Source organism: Biomphalaria glabrata, chromosome 5 (genome assembly GCF_947242115.1).
Source record: "Biomphalaria glabrata chromosome 5, xgBioGlab47.1, whole genome shotgun sequence".
NCBI lineage: Eukaryota > Metazoa > Mollusca > Gastropoda > Planorbidae > Biomphalaria > Biomphalaria glabrata.
Genome location: NC_074715.1, coordinates 44,134,476 through 44,148,090, shown reverse-complemented (window position 1 = coordinate 44,148,090; position 13,615 = coordinate 44,134,476). Strand labels below are relative to the sequence as shown.

General features: G+C 29.6%; 1 protein-coding gene across 1 annotated transcript; it reads left to right on the top strand.

Moving 5' to 3' along the window:
* The first annotated feature begins 3,377 nt into the window (after positions 1–3,377).
* LOC106064055 (PDZ domain-containing protein GIPC1-like) lies at positions 3,378–13,357 on the top strand. The gene is made up of 5 exons (XM_013222549.2): positions 3,378–3,844; positions 5,638–6,007; positions 7,810–7,910; positions 8,264–8,345; positions 9,787–13,357. The coding sequence occupies exons 1-5, from the start codon at positions 3,530–3,532 to the stop codon at positions 9,972–9,974; spliced, it is 1,056 nt and encodes a 351-aa protein (XP_013078003.1). The 5' UTR covers positions 3,378–3,529; the 3' UTR covers positions 9,975–13,357.
* The last annotated feature ends 258 nt before the right edge of the window (positions 13,358–13,615 follow it).

Genomic DNA, 13,615 nt, shown 5'->3' with positions numbered 1-13,615 from the left:
CCCATGCTATATAATGTGTGTGTGTCTCTAAATACAAGTATGTCTGCATATGTAACATTTTGTATTTGTACAAATTACACTGGTCAACTAATTAGTGCAAAAATAATTTTCTATACTAATTTCTTATCATTTTGTCTTGACTTAATATGAATATGACACTTAATTAAATTACATAATTGCCCCAACCCCTTTTTTGTTTAAATTTTGAATTGTATATAATATTACACTTTCACATTTTATTAAAAGGGCAATAGCTTTTAAATCAGTAAAGACAGATATATTATATGGAATTCATTAGCTGCTTTAAATTATCATTTGTCTTGTGCATCATACCAATTGAAAACAAAAGTTTACAATTTTTAGACTAGAGTTATAAAAAACAACCTACAAAATGTATAAAAACCATGGATAAAAACCCAGAGATAATGTGTCATCACAAAAGAAAAACATGTTGTCATTTGTCCTCATTAATATATCTAGAAAATATTCCAACAGAAGTCATGCACTAGCATGTCCTTTCCAATGTAACTGGTTTCACTGCAGACACAACACTTGAGTAGACTAATCTAGTCTTACATCACTTTGTTAACTCTCTCACTAATAAACTAAGCTGTAGTGATTGTATGTGCTTGCTAGACTCATCCATCCCACAATGCCACATCATTTTATTGACTGAAAACAGCAAGATGTTTTGTGTTTTCTTTGGGTTTATTTTTCCTAGTGCATCACTGTGAACACTCGCTGGTCTAAATATGGCTCATTGTTTTTGCCCACTACTTGTCTTAATTACCAACTTTTAAAAAAATGATACTTTTCTTTTGGTTTGCTCATGTCAGAGCATAGGCCTACACAATTTTTAGCATTACTGTTTGCTTCCTTTAAAAAGAAATAAAATTAGTGTTATATAAATTACAATTAAGCTTTTCAGTCAAAGTCTGAAATATTTTAAATAGTCAGCCTTTTGAAGAGGCTTTTCAACTACACTTTGTTAGAAGCTTTGTGTAGCTTGAAAAACAATATCCCTCTTATCTTATGTGCATGATGGTATGATGCAATAAGATGCAATATAACATCCTTTTAGGTTTATTTAATATGTCATTGAAGTCCAAAACAATAAAATAAAAAAAAATGTTTTTTTAAAAACTAAAACTAAAGTTTCAGTTTACAAATACCCTACATGGCTTAGTTAGTAATGATTTATTTATTAATAAGTGTGAATGCAATATAATTTGATTTAATATATATATATTAATGCAGTATTTGTATCAAAGTCTTTTTTTTTAAATCTGTGTTGTAATATAATTTTATACATTTTAATTTTATAACTGAATACAAAATCTACTCAAGTTCTTGTTGATAGAATTTTAATATTAGCATTGCAGCAAATAAAATATGTACACTCATTTTATTGTATATCTAAAGATCAGTATTGTTAATTAGTTTTACATTTAACAAAAAAGTATTCAATTTTAAATGTATATAAAAGTGTTACAACAATAAAAAAATTATATATAAAGTTTTTCATGTTGCTTATTCCTAGTACCCACAAAAGCAGATCCCTGGAGTACCTGATAACTTTTTACTTTAAACAATAATGGAGATAAAATATTTTTCCATTATTATTTCTACTATTTAGATATTTGCTCACACAACAATAAAAAAGTTTAATTAAAATTTTGTTAAATATCTGTAGGCCTACCTAATTAATTAACACTGTAAGGCATCCAGTTTGTGCTAAGTATTTATATAGTGGAATGGTATTTCGCAGACAAAAACCATTCTTTAGGACAAATATGTTGACCACAATGACTCAGTATCCTGAGATGACTAGTTTGTGGACAACGGATTGCTGTAGATTTAATTTTGGAGTTTCCATCTCCTAGACTTGCTGCATGCTTACCTATATAATCATTCAATTCTCAATGTATAGGCCTACTTGTTTACGGTACCAGGAGCATTAAAAAAAAATTCTTAAAATTTATAGCCTATAACTTAAGGATTTTATTAAGGCCTTAAATTAACTTAAGGCTAGAAGCAAAAACTATCTTCAAGTAGGGCCTATCAATTTCAACTGTCAAACAAAAGGAAGAAGGAAAATTCACAGCAAACATTATTTTAATATAGTTCTATAAATTGAACTAAATATTTTTTTTTCAATATAGATCTAATATTATAATATTTATTTAAATATATATATAGGCCTATTCATCTGTTTATTGTTAGTGACTGTTAGGGTCAATTATAAAGTAATGTTTTTATGAAAACAATTAATGAGAATAATTTAAATTAGATTTCTAGTTCTGTAATTCATCTAATTCTCTTTGTAAACTTTCTGTATCTTGTGTTGTATTTATTGTTCTATATATTATGCAATCGTCTGCGAATAATCTGATTTTTGTTCCTGAACTAATGCAATTTGGTAAATCATTTATGTAAATTAAAAATAGTAGTGGACCTAAGACTGTTCCTTGAGTTACGCTTCGGTTTACTGTTATTGGTGTTGATTTAGAACCATTTATTATTACAGTTAAATTTGTTCTCTCTCTATCAGAAAACCGTTAATCCACTGATGCAATATGGGCCATCAATGCCAAAATATTTTAATTTTTTAAGCAAACTATGGTGATGAACTTAGTCAAAAGCTTTGGAAAAATCTAGTAAGATAGCATCTATTAGCTCACTGTTATCTAAACCTTTTGAAAAATCATCATATTAGTCCTATTAGTTGTGTTTCACATGATCTATATTTCCTAGAGCCATGTCGGTATGGAGTAAGGACATTATGTTTGTCTAAGTCTCTAAGTGGTTTATGATAAATGATGTTGCTACATATTATGTGTTCTAGGATTTTACATGTGATGCTGGTAAGTCACCCGTAAGTCAAGTAAGTGATATATTATTATATCTGGTATATTATGCGCTCAAGACTGTCATCCCCATTCACCCTCGCTGCTGCCATGCCCGTACTATACTATGCTGAATCGAAACTTTACTAGTAGGAGTAGGCCTATGTCAGGCTATGTTGTGATTCTCTAATAATCTTCAAATCTGAAAGAACACCCGAAACAATCAAAATTAAACATTTAATCTAGATCTAGATATCTTAAATATCTACATGTAAAACTTAATAAGTCAAACAAAACATTTTTTTTTTATCACTCCGAATCACGGTTATTAGTCTACAGAAAAAGAGCCAATCCTTGTCTTTATTTCAATAGCTAAATCTAGATCTAAATCTAGATCTATACTCTATGTATAATCAATCAATGAGGTATGTCTCTCTTTTTTTTTCTTATTCAAATTATTCATATTTACTAGACTAGGTCGACCCGCCCTCTTTTCCAATAATAACTTAGTATTGACGTCACTTCCTATAAGAAGCCATTTTTTTTTATCATCCAAAGACATTTACTGCTTCCTCTTTGATGTGTAGAATTACCAATCCTTTTTGTTTAGGATTTTCTCAAAAATCACTTCATAAGTTATAAAATCATTTTTCTTCTGCAAGTTTTAAAGAAAATAAGTTACTATGCCTCGGTTCTTTCCAAGCAGAAAAGGTAACAAAAACAATGATAATAAAACTCCCGCTGATACAAGTAATCATGCGAACGATTCGCCCCACCCAAACTCGAATGATAGTACAGCTGGAAACGATGCCAACAGTGGAAATAATGGAGGATCAAAATCAGCACGGCCCAATTCAGAAAATATTCCTCCTAGACCCAAGCTTGTTTTTCACTGCCAACAAGCTCACGGGAGCCCCACGGGTATTATTTCTGGATTTACAAATGTGAAGGAATTATACCAGAAAATTGCAGACTGCTATGATATACCTGTTACTGAAGTAAGTAATAGATCTAATTACTAATTAAATTAGTAAATTATTAGTATACTTAGACTTAGTACTACTAATAGTAGAGTAAAGCTACCATATCAGGCATCTCACCTTATTTTTATTAATGTGTTATTTTGATCATTAGTAAAGTTAGCACAGAAATACTGTGTGATCCATTTTTCTATTTTTTTAACACATTTACTAGTTTTGTATGCCTGTGACTGTGCAAGATCATTCAAGATGGTTTTTCTAGGCCCTTACTAGACAATAAAGTACACTCATACTGAGTCATAGTGGTATGAAAGCGTGTTATTTTGACTGTATACATACACATGAAATATATTACACTTCCCTTGCTTTCCATTAAACCTATTCAGAGCTACAGTGGGTGTTTGATAAGGTTTACCATTTTAGAAAATGCTACAATATCAAAATTTTTTATTTAGTGTTAATGTATTATTATGCAATGTTTTCTTTCTTTAATGTTTAAAGCAAAAATAAGCATTTAATCAGTAAATTTTTAGTATCTTAACCCTCTTAAGACAGAGCATTTTACTTTAATTTTAGCATATTGTCTTGTGCCAAAAAGACATCTATTCTATAGCACTATTTCCAGACTAAGCACTTCTCTTACAAAAAAAATTCCTAATAAATAAACTATTTGCTTTACATGCACAAAAATATATTATTGAAAAGAAAGAATGAACTAATTTAATCTTATGGAATCTATCAGAAATATTAACAATTATTAAAATAAGCCTTGGCATTTAGTGGTAGGCTGAATGTTTCCTTAGGCTTTTTTTTTTAAATATATAGTTCCCGCATTTTAAGGGAGTTTTCAATCTTGGCAATTTTCACCAATGCTGACATAAATGGAAACATCTTGAGTCTGAAGACTGTAACCGGAATATCCATGGGACAAGGTGGGGTTGGCCAATGGTCCATTCTCCACCATCCATAGAGCTCTCCAAATGGAACATTTCTGCAGTAGAAAGCTTAAAGTGGACTGTGCCCTGTGGAATCATCACATCCTGGATCCAGGCCCCTTCACGATATCACATTCACCAGACACTGCGCCCACCCCTTTGAAACCGTAAATCATATATCCTCTTTGAATGCCCCTCCCAAATCCACCTTAGGCAGACCCTACTGCCACTACAGCCCAACATAACCAACACCCTGTACGACAGTGCTGAACATCTGAAGAAAACAGCACACTTTTTTTCCTTGGCACAGTCTGCAAAAGAGCTCACAGCTCTACAGCAATAAAGCTAGCTAGAAGAAGAAGAATTAAAATAAGCCTGGTAGTTAATTTGCATAATTTATGCACATAAAATTCCAAAAATGTTTTTCAGAACAGAATTAAAAAGGTAAGAGTTTTTAAAGAAGTTTTAGGCCTGAATAAGCCCTTATACATGTGTTTAGGGAAACAAGGCACATGGAGACCCTTCAGACACTTCTATCACATTATTTAATACTACTTCCCCCTCCCACCGGTACCATTTAGATAAGGGGGAGAAATGTAGCTATTCTGTCTGTTATTTTTAGACAACTTAGAATAGTGAGTAACTATAAGTCTAATGCTATCTCAAGAGATAGTATTAAAATTATCAGATACCGGTACATATATACATACATATATATATATATATATATATATATATATATATATATATATATATATATATATATATATATATATATATCAGCTTTCTGTTCATTGTAATAAATTTTCATTCTTATAATTGTAATTACTATTGTGTATATATATATATCCAATTTAAGTCTATTTTCTATTTCAGATATTGTTTTGTACTCTCAACACACACAAAATTGACATGACCAGATTGTTAGGTGGTCAGATAGGTTTGGAAGATTTTATTTTTGCTCATGTCAAAGGTCAACCAAAAGAAGTTGAGGTCACAAAATCAGAAGATGCCCTTGGCCTCACAATTACAGACAATGGAGCAGGATATGCTTTTATTAAACGCATTAAAGAAGGAAGCATAATGGATAAAGTGCCTTTAATAGCAGTTGGAGATCATATTGAAAAAATAAATGGAGAAAGTCTAATTGGTTGCCGACATTTTGAAGTTGCCAAAAAATTAAAAGAAATTGAAAAAGGCTCCACATTTGTACTTAGAACAGTAGAACCATTGAAATCTGGTTTTTGTAAGTATTCACTTCAAACTTACATGAATTGAATTAAGAAAGAAACATGCTACCAGTTTATTAGATTCGTAGCATTTTCTTTACACAGGATCTCGATATTTTAACAGATTATATTTGTTGGTGCATTGTCTTGTGATTCTTTTGGGTATTACTTGCAATAGTCCTTAAAGTTTGGAAGTTGATAAAGATTTAGGCTCTTTCTTGTATTGTAAGGCATGTCTTAAGTGACAGTTTCCATTTCTTTCTTGTATTGTAAGGCATGTCTTAAGTGACAGTTTCCATTTTTAGGCAAACTTGCTTCATACCAATGCTCATGTTTTTTCTTTCTTTAGCCAAAAAAAAAGTTATGTTTGAAAGTTCATTTATGAATAGAAGCCAACTTTTCTCTACTCCTGTTTTGGTGTAGTTTCAATTTGTTCATAATTTTATTGTGGGAACCAGGATTATCTGTAAATGAAGTACTCACAATAGGCTTCAGTTAGGAATTTTTTTTTTAAATCTGTGTCAGAGTCAGCTTTTTGATTGCTACCTGTTTAAAGTTTGTCTCTGTGATGCAAAGCTTGTGGTGCATGCAAAATTCGGTCTGTCTTTGGTCATTCTCATTCATCTTCCCCCCAATCTTAGGTCTTAAGTTCAACCTTAAACTTTAAAATTTGTGAGTTACAATATTTTGAAATAAAAAATTGTTTCAGGAAGTGAAAGTGAAAATCAGTCTAGTGAAAAAGACATAACTCTCAGCCACATTAAAAGCATAAAAGGTTAATAATAAGAAGTCTTATGTTGACACAAGTTGAATGGGGTGAAATGTAAAATTAAAAGCACAAATCTTATATAATGAAAATATTAGATGAATAGCAACATGTGATTGTTAGATATTTGCAGTGATAACAAAAAGATTCTTGTGTTACTATCTTTTAAAAACTTTTCATCATACAAAATATTAACAGCTTATAGTTTTGTGTAGAATGTCTGTCCCGTTTAGATCTCGTAAACTAGAAAAGATAGTGAAAATCCAACTTTATAATATTTTAGACCATTCAAAGTTCTGATGCAATGGCTTTTTTTCATTTCTGAAACCGAAAAATCTAATTTCTAGAATCACCTATGCAAGCAGTTTTTTTTTTTTTTTTTTTAAAAAGTTCACCACTTTTACAACTATTCACTATTAATAGTAACAAACACAAGAGATTCCTTGGTAGGGGAGATTACTATTGACCATATTTTTAACACATTTATGCAAACGGTTTTAGATCTTTTGTCAAAAAAAAAATATTTTTTTTTACATTTGTATTGCTAAGTTAAGTAAGTTCTGTTGTACTAACTACTACATTTACATAAAAAAAATCTATTTAGTATGCATATAAGTTGGACATAATTTAAAACAATTAATAAGTATTTTTCATATTATCTCGTGCGTTGCCTTATGGCGATAGAACACTGAACTAAATGAAATTTTTTTTTTCTTGATGAATAAGAGATTGTCCCTTTACAAAACAATTAGAGCAATTATATATTCATTATAAGACATAAGTTAGGCCAGGTTCACATCTAACTTTACATTCACCTATTCTTTGGTCTGTGGACCGCTGGGGCACCACACAAGATCCGTCAACCTTCTTTCTCCATTCTTCTCTGTTATTGTGAATTTTGAATATCATAAAGTTTTATGCTTTCTTCATACATTGTACTTATAAAAATAATATATTTTCATTTAGGGTAAAAATTCATCAGTAAGCATTCATTAGCATCTTAATATTATTTTTAAAACTTAAATGAATTTGAAAGTTTTTTTTTTTTCTCAGCAAACATTGGGCCCTCAACTGGCAAGAAGGGTAGTGGAAATCTTGGTTCTGGCAAACAAACACTTAGGCTAAGGTCATCTGGGCCAGCCACTGTAGAAATAGTAAGTTGTTATACTAGACAGTTACATTATCATTGACAGATTTTTACTAATGATTTTTTATGTTAGAACACTTTCTTGTTATAATTTTATATAAATAAAATTCATTTTTTTAATCACAATAATTTTAACATCATAAAATTTCCTTTTAAAAAAAAATGGTTATAAAAACTATTAAATGTAGTCTGCAATTTGAGTGCTTATATTTTTATTTGCAAGATTTTACCTAGTTATTTTTTTTTACATTATTTTTTGTCTGTTAAAAACATTTTAGAAGTGAAATAATAATACAAATATTCTGACCTCTCATGTTTTAAATAATTTTCCCCATTTTTTTTTTTTTTTTTAACTTTTAGCCTGATGAAATTGTGACTGTAGCCACTGACAAGATAAATAATTTACTTGAGTCTTTTATGGGTATCAATGATACAGAGTTAGGTAAGTTTGACTAAAGAATTTTTGAAGTTCCTATTTTTTTTTTAAATGTTTGTAACCCAGTGCAATGAAATTATTTTAAATTACTAGTTAAACTTAGATCTGTGAATCGGGTAGCAAGCTGTCACCATAAATATCTTTCTTTCCACCTGGTGTCCACTAATCTGAGGTCCTCCATGAATGTGTGGCGCCACATGTGACCTCTCTGTTTTGCTTTGTATTGGCTCCATGTCACTTCAACTCTTGGTATGTGTAATTCATTCTGTCGTAGGAGATGTTTTGCAAACTTCATGCAACACTCAGGGTCACAACCTCATTAATTGGTAGAGTCCCTGTTCAGCATAGGATTTTTGTTTGAGATCCAATCTCTGACCCCTAAAATCCATCTTAGTCATTTCTGCTGTGCCACATTTAGTCTTTCTTGAATTAGACAAATGACTTCCATGTCTTGCATTTATACCTTGCTGTTAGGATGACGATTTTATATTCTTATTTATATTTTTCAGACGTCTTTGTTCTATAAAACTGGGTAAAAATCTTGTCTTAAAATAGGGGTCTTAAAATATTTATTTTACTTAATGTATTGGCTGTCTGCTGTTCCTTTTGACCTAACAGCATTGGTGGGGCGTCTCATCATTGTTTCTTAGTCAAAATTTTCCCATTCTATGAAGCAAATAGAGACAGTAAAAAACAAGATGAAGATTTTTGTAACAATAGGGAAATTTAAACTGACTACTTTGTACCGCTTTAGAGAGGCAGTTTTTATGAAGGTTTAGATTTAGCTTGGCGATATTTGATGGTTCCCTTCATTTTTATTAAACTGCTTGTTGGACATTCGCTATCAGCGCCAACTAGCTTATATTCTTGGCCTTTCACCTGTTATTTGATACATTATTTGAGAGTTACCTCCATGTGACTTATCTGCATAAGAAATAGCGTGGAAGCGGCCTAACATATTAGATGTTGTTTGATGGTTGTTGTTTTTTTTAATGTATATTTATATTTAGTAAAATCACTCTTTGGAGTTACCCCCCTTCCCTTAGTATTTTGAAACATAATGCAGGGCCTGTAGCTATTGAGTAGCAAGAACAGTTGTGAAATAATTTGATGAAGTTAAGTAAGTTTCTAGTCAGTTGTTGAAGTCAGTTTCTTAAGTAAAAGTTAATAAAATAAGATTTGTGAAGTCAAATAGTGGACTGTGATATGACCATGTTAAAGTGAAGTTAGAAAGTTAAACAAAGCTAAATAACATATACATAGATATTTGTGACTAAAAGAGATCTGCGTAAATTATATTCATCTAATATCTTCTGTGTTTTGTAAATGAAATGTAATCAGTGAAATGGTAATCATTGTTTTTCTTTTAAACAAAACAATTATTATTATTATTATTATTATTATTATATAAAAACTAAAATTTTTTTAAATTCCTTTTCTTTTGCAGCCCAAACAATATGGGAAATAGGAAGAAAAGCTAATAATCCTAGTGATTTTGCTATTGGTATTGATGAATCAGATCTTGGAATGTTTGGATTTACAGATGATTTTGTATTTGATTTATGGGGAGCAATTTCAGATGCAAAGAGTGGGAGATTGAATCAGGTGTCTGCAGATTTTAATGAGCAGTTTTAATAATAGCCTCCAAAGTTGTATCCCTTTTATATTTTTTTTTTATGTTTGTTGTTTCTTATTGTATATGTGTCACAACTATTGTGAGTTTGATATTCACAATTGTCAAATTTGTTGATGGATTTCGCATTAGATGTGTGGACAAAACTGTGAAAGTATATGAGAGTCAAATGTTAAAATTATTCTAACCCACCTTTAATTTGTGTTGAGAACATATCAATGAATTTGGTCTCAGAAAGACTTGTGATATATACAAAATCTACACTGTAATGAATAATTTTTACTTACATGCGTAACATTAACCTAGGCTGTTGATTTTGTTGGTTTTATTGAAATATATGGATTACATTCTAGCTATACAGTCATCTGAAATTTTGTTTCCTTAAAAACTGGAATAGTTTCAGCCTTAGTGGAGGAAGTCTGTGATAGTGTTCGTTTCATCATTAGATGGTTTACATTTGTTGAACACAATTCTAATAGACTAAGATCTTTGTATTAGCTAAGCTAAGTCCTGCCCAGGACAACTTACTTTTGCTTATTTCACTTATTCTGTTTACTTTTGTGCAGGAAAAAGATTCTAATATAATATTGAAGCTGATAAATTAATGTTTAGATGGTTGTTATTGTGATTTACAATTTTCCATATTCCTAGTTAAATTATTGAAAGTCTTCTGTTGGATTGAGTATGATAAAGAATGGCTGTGCCTTTGTGGTATTTTTTTTACAAATGATTTTTCTAATGCTGTGCACTGTATAAAAGCTTTATTCCTAGAGACACATGAGTTGCATATATTAATGTAGATAGTACAAAATTGAAAAATTAGTCTTTTTTTTTTTTATTTTTGGCTGTTTTAATCATTTTTTAGTTGAAATCTTGAAAACATCATAGAACTAGTCTTTAATTTAACAGTATCCATAAGGAATTTAAAAAAAAAAAAATTCTTACACCATGTTACCATGACTTGTTAAATATACCTGAACAAGAGGACATTATTACACTATAAGTTACAAATTTCCTGTCACTATTTTTATTGACCTTTATTCTCTTCCTCATCCACCCTGATTTATGACTATGCCAGAAAATCAGCAGCTAATATATCTATCCAGACTTTTCAGTATGCAATTAAATAGAAAAGAATGTATCATGAATAAATAAAGATATGTACTTCACAGAAAATTCATTGTAATATTGAATCAATCTTAAGTGGTTCTTTTTTTTTCATTGCTCATGTTACATAAAAACCAACTAGGTTGTGCTGTGTGCATTTAAGTTTTCAAAGTGACGCTGCACAAAATTAATAGTCCTTATTTAAATGGAAAAAAACAAGTTTAATCCTAGAAGACATTCCAATTATTTTAAGATTCTTTTTCTATTCCAATTGTAAATAATTTAATTAAAATTTAAGATTGAGTCTATGTACTATTTGAAAATTTTACACAAGTTTATTTCTTTCCATTAATCAGCCACATTCCAAGATATATTTTTGAAAGTCTTAGCCTTTATTGATTGTTAATATTTATCACATGAGCTTTCATGCTTTATATTATAATGTCTAATCTTCAAACAATTGTATGTGTTATCGCCTTATAAAAACTGTTTCATTAAAAAAAAAGTTGTATCATAATAATAATTCTGTATTGCACATGACATATTTATACAGTGTACTGTTCTCCATTTTCATATATGCAATAATATTTTAATGTGACATTAATTGAGTTTTGAAATTATCAATTGACAAGAACAGAATGAATCCAATTTTTTTTTTTTTTAAATATATAACCTTCTTTAGCTTTTTATACAACAGTTAAAATACTTTTAGATTCACTGTACAATATATTTCATTACATTTACACCTTATGCTATTAAATGTATTAAAATGAACATTCAGGGTCATAATGATTCAGATTACAATGGAATGCTACCTTAAAGTAATATAGTGTTAAGAAAAATATTTTGTGTTTTAGATTACATGTAGCTCATGAGGTGGTGTGCTTTTTTTTTTTTTTTTTTTACTCATTTGCACCCGAGTAAAACTGTTAATTCTCTAGTTATACACTTAAGTACTGTGCTTTTTTTTATAGTGGTTCATTTAATACAATTGTGTCTAAAGATAAGTGCCAACTTGATGAAACATTCAGTTTCATGTAACAATGAAGCAAGGCTTAGCTAGTAAAGACCAAACCTATCTGGGCTATCTAAAACCTGTCATTGGTTGTTGTTCTTTCAGGATATGCATAGTCACTTCTGAATTACTGTACACTGGATCTAACAACTAATAGTGTATACTTTGTCATAGTCATGTTCAGTTAATTTTTTTTTTGTCATTTATATATATATACCGGTATTTTTTTTTTTGTTGTAAGTTAATGGCATCTTGAAGTGGAAAATTTAACAAGTTTCTTTAATTGCTTTATTTGTAGACGTTTTGTTAACAGTAATTCTGTTTTAACTATAAAAATGTTACATTGTGTCCATTTTAAAAATAAACACAAAATGTGCTCAGTGATGAAAGAAAGTAACCACAAAATATTTTTTTTTTTAATAAATTTATTTCACATAGGGTGTAATTAATGAGTGAAACAATTATATATCTCATACCATGTTTTACACTCAGCAAAAAACTTGTATATAGATCTTGTGTTTTTATAAAGTTGTGGATTACATACATTCTTTTTACACTTAGTACTGTATATCTTTAGTTTTTTTTAATAGTGAAAAAACTGTTTGACAAACTTACATTGTAACATAACTTTTTTTTTTTTTTCTTACTTTAGGTCTATGCTTTCTATAATGATAACTCTTCTTCAAAATCTTCTGAAATTGATTTTATAATAGAATCTCCAAGGATATATTCTGTTACATTTAATTAAGTTTCTTCTATAAATTTATAATCAGAAGCCCAACATATTCAGTATAAATTATAGGGTTTTCAAAACGTCATTATTGTGCCAAAATTTACAGGAGTAATTTTTTTTTTTTTTAAGGAAGCTGTCTGAGGGGAGAAAGCATGTGAAATCTTGTGCTCAAATATGCGTTCAACTTTCAAAAACATATTCTTTGTTCTGTATATTTTTTGTAATACATTAAATTATCACAGGTGAGGTGTAAGGAGATACTGTAACAAAAGTTTCTATTGTGTCTTAACAATTCATCTTAACTAGGAAACAAAAATCAAAAATGATTTAGCATGAACAGCATTAATCTTGATTTTTTTTTTTCATCCTATTTATCTACATTTGTTTTATTTATTTCATTATCATTTTCAGATACTGTTCCAATTTTCTAAAAAAAAAACAGGTTTAATTTCTTGTGAGCTGAATCCTATCACTTTGTATTTCTCTCATTGCTGTATATTGAAAGAAAAATAAATTGAATGAGACATGCACATCTCTTTTTGTTGTTGTCTCTTGTTTATTATGTTTGTTTGATTGGATGAACTTGTGCCGTAAACACTTTAATAATCAATGAAGCAACAAATTGTTGATATGCTTTTCTATTGTTTGAATTAATTTAAGCTTGAACTAGAAATGATAAATGTATGTACAAAGATATATAAAGCAGATACAGGATTCAGTAAAAATGATCAATAAAATGAGTAACTATTTATTTTTAAACTAGCGATAGCTCTCTCGTCCCAAGCTAC

Excerpts from the sequence above, each read along its gene's own strand:
- LOC106064055 (XM_013222549.2), top strand. The coding sequence starts at position 3,530 with ATGCCTCGGTTCTTTCCAAGCAGAAAAGGTAACAAAAACAATGATAAT. Across the intron at positions 3,845-5,637 it reads ATGATATACCTGTTACTGAA|ATATTGTTTTGTACTCTCAA; the intron begins GTAAGTAATAGA and ends TTTCTATTTCAG. Across the intron at positions 6,008-7,809 it reads ACCATTGAAATCTGGTTTTT|CAAACATTGGGCCCTCAACT; the intron begins GTAAGTATTCAC and ends TTTTTTTCTCAG.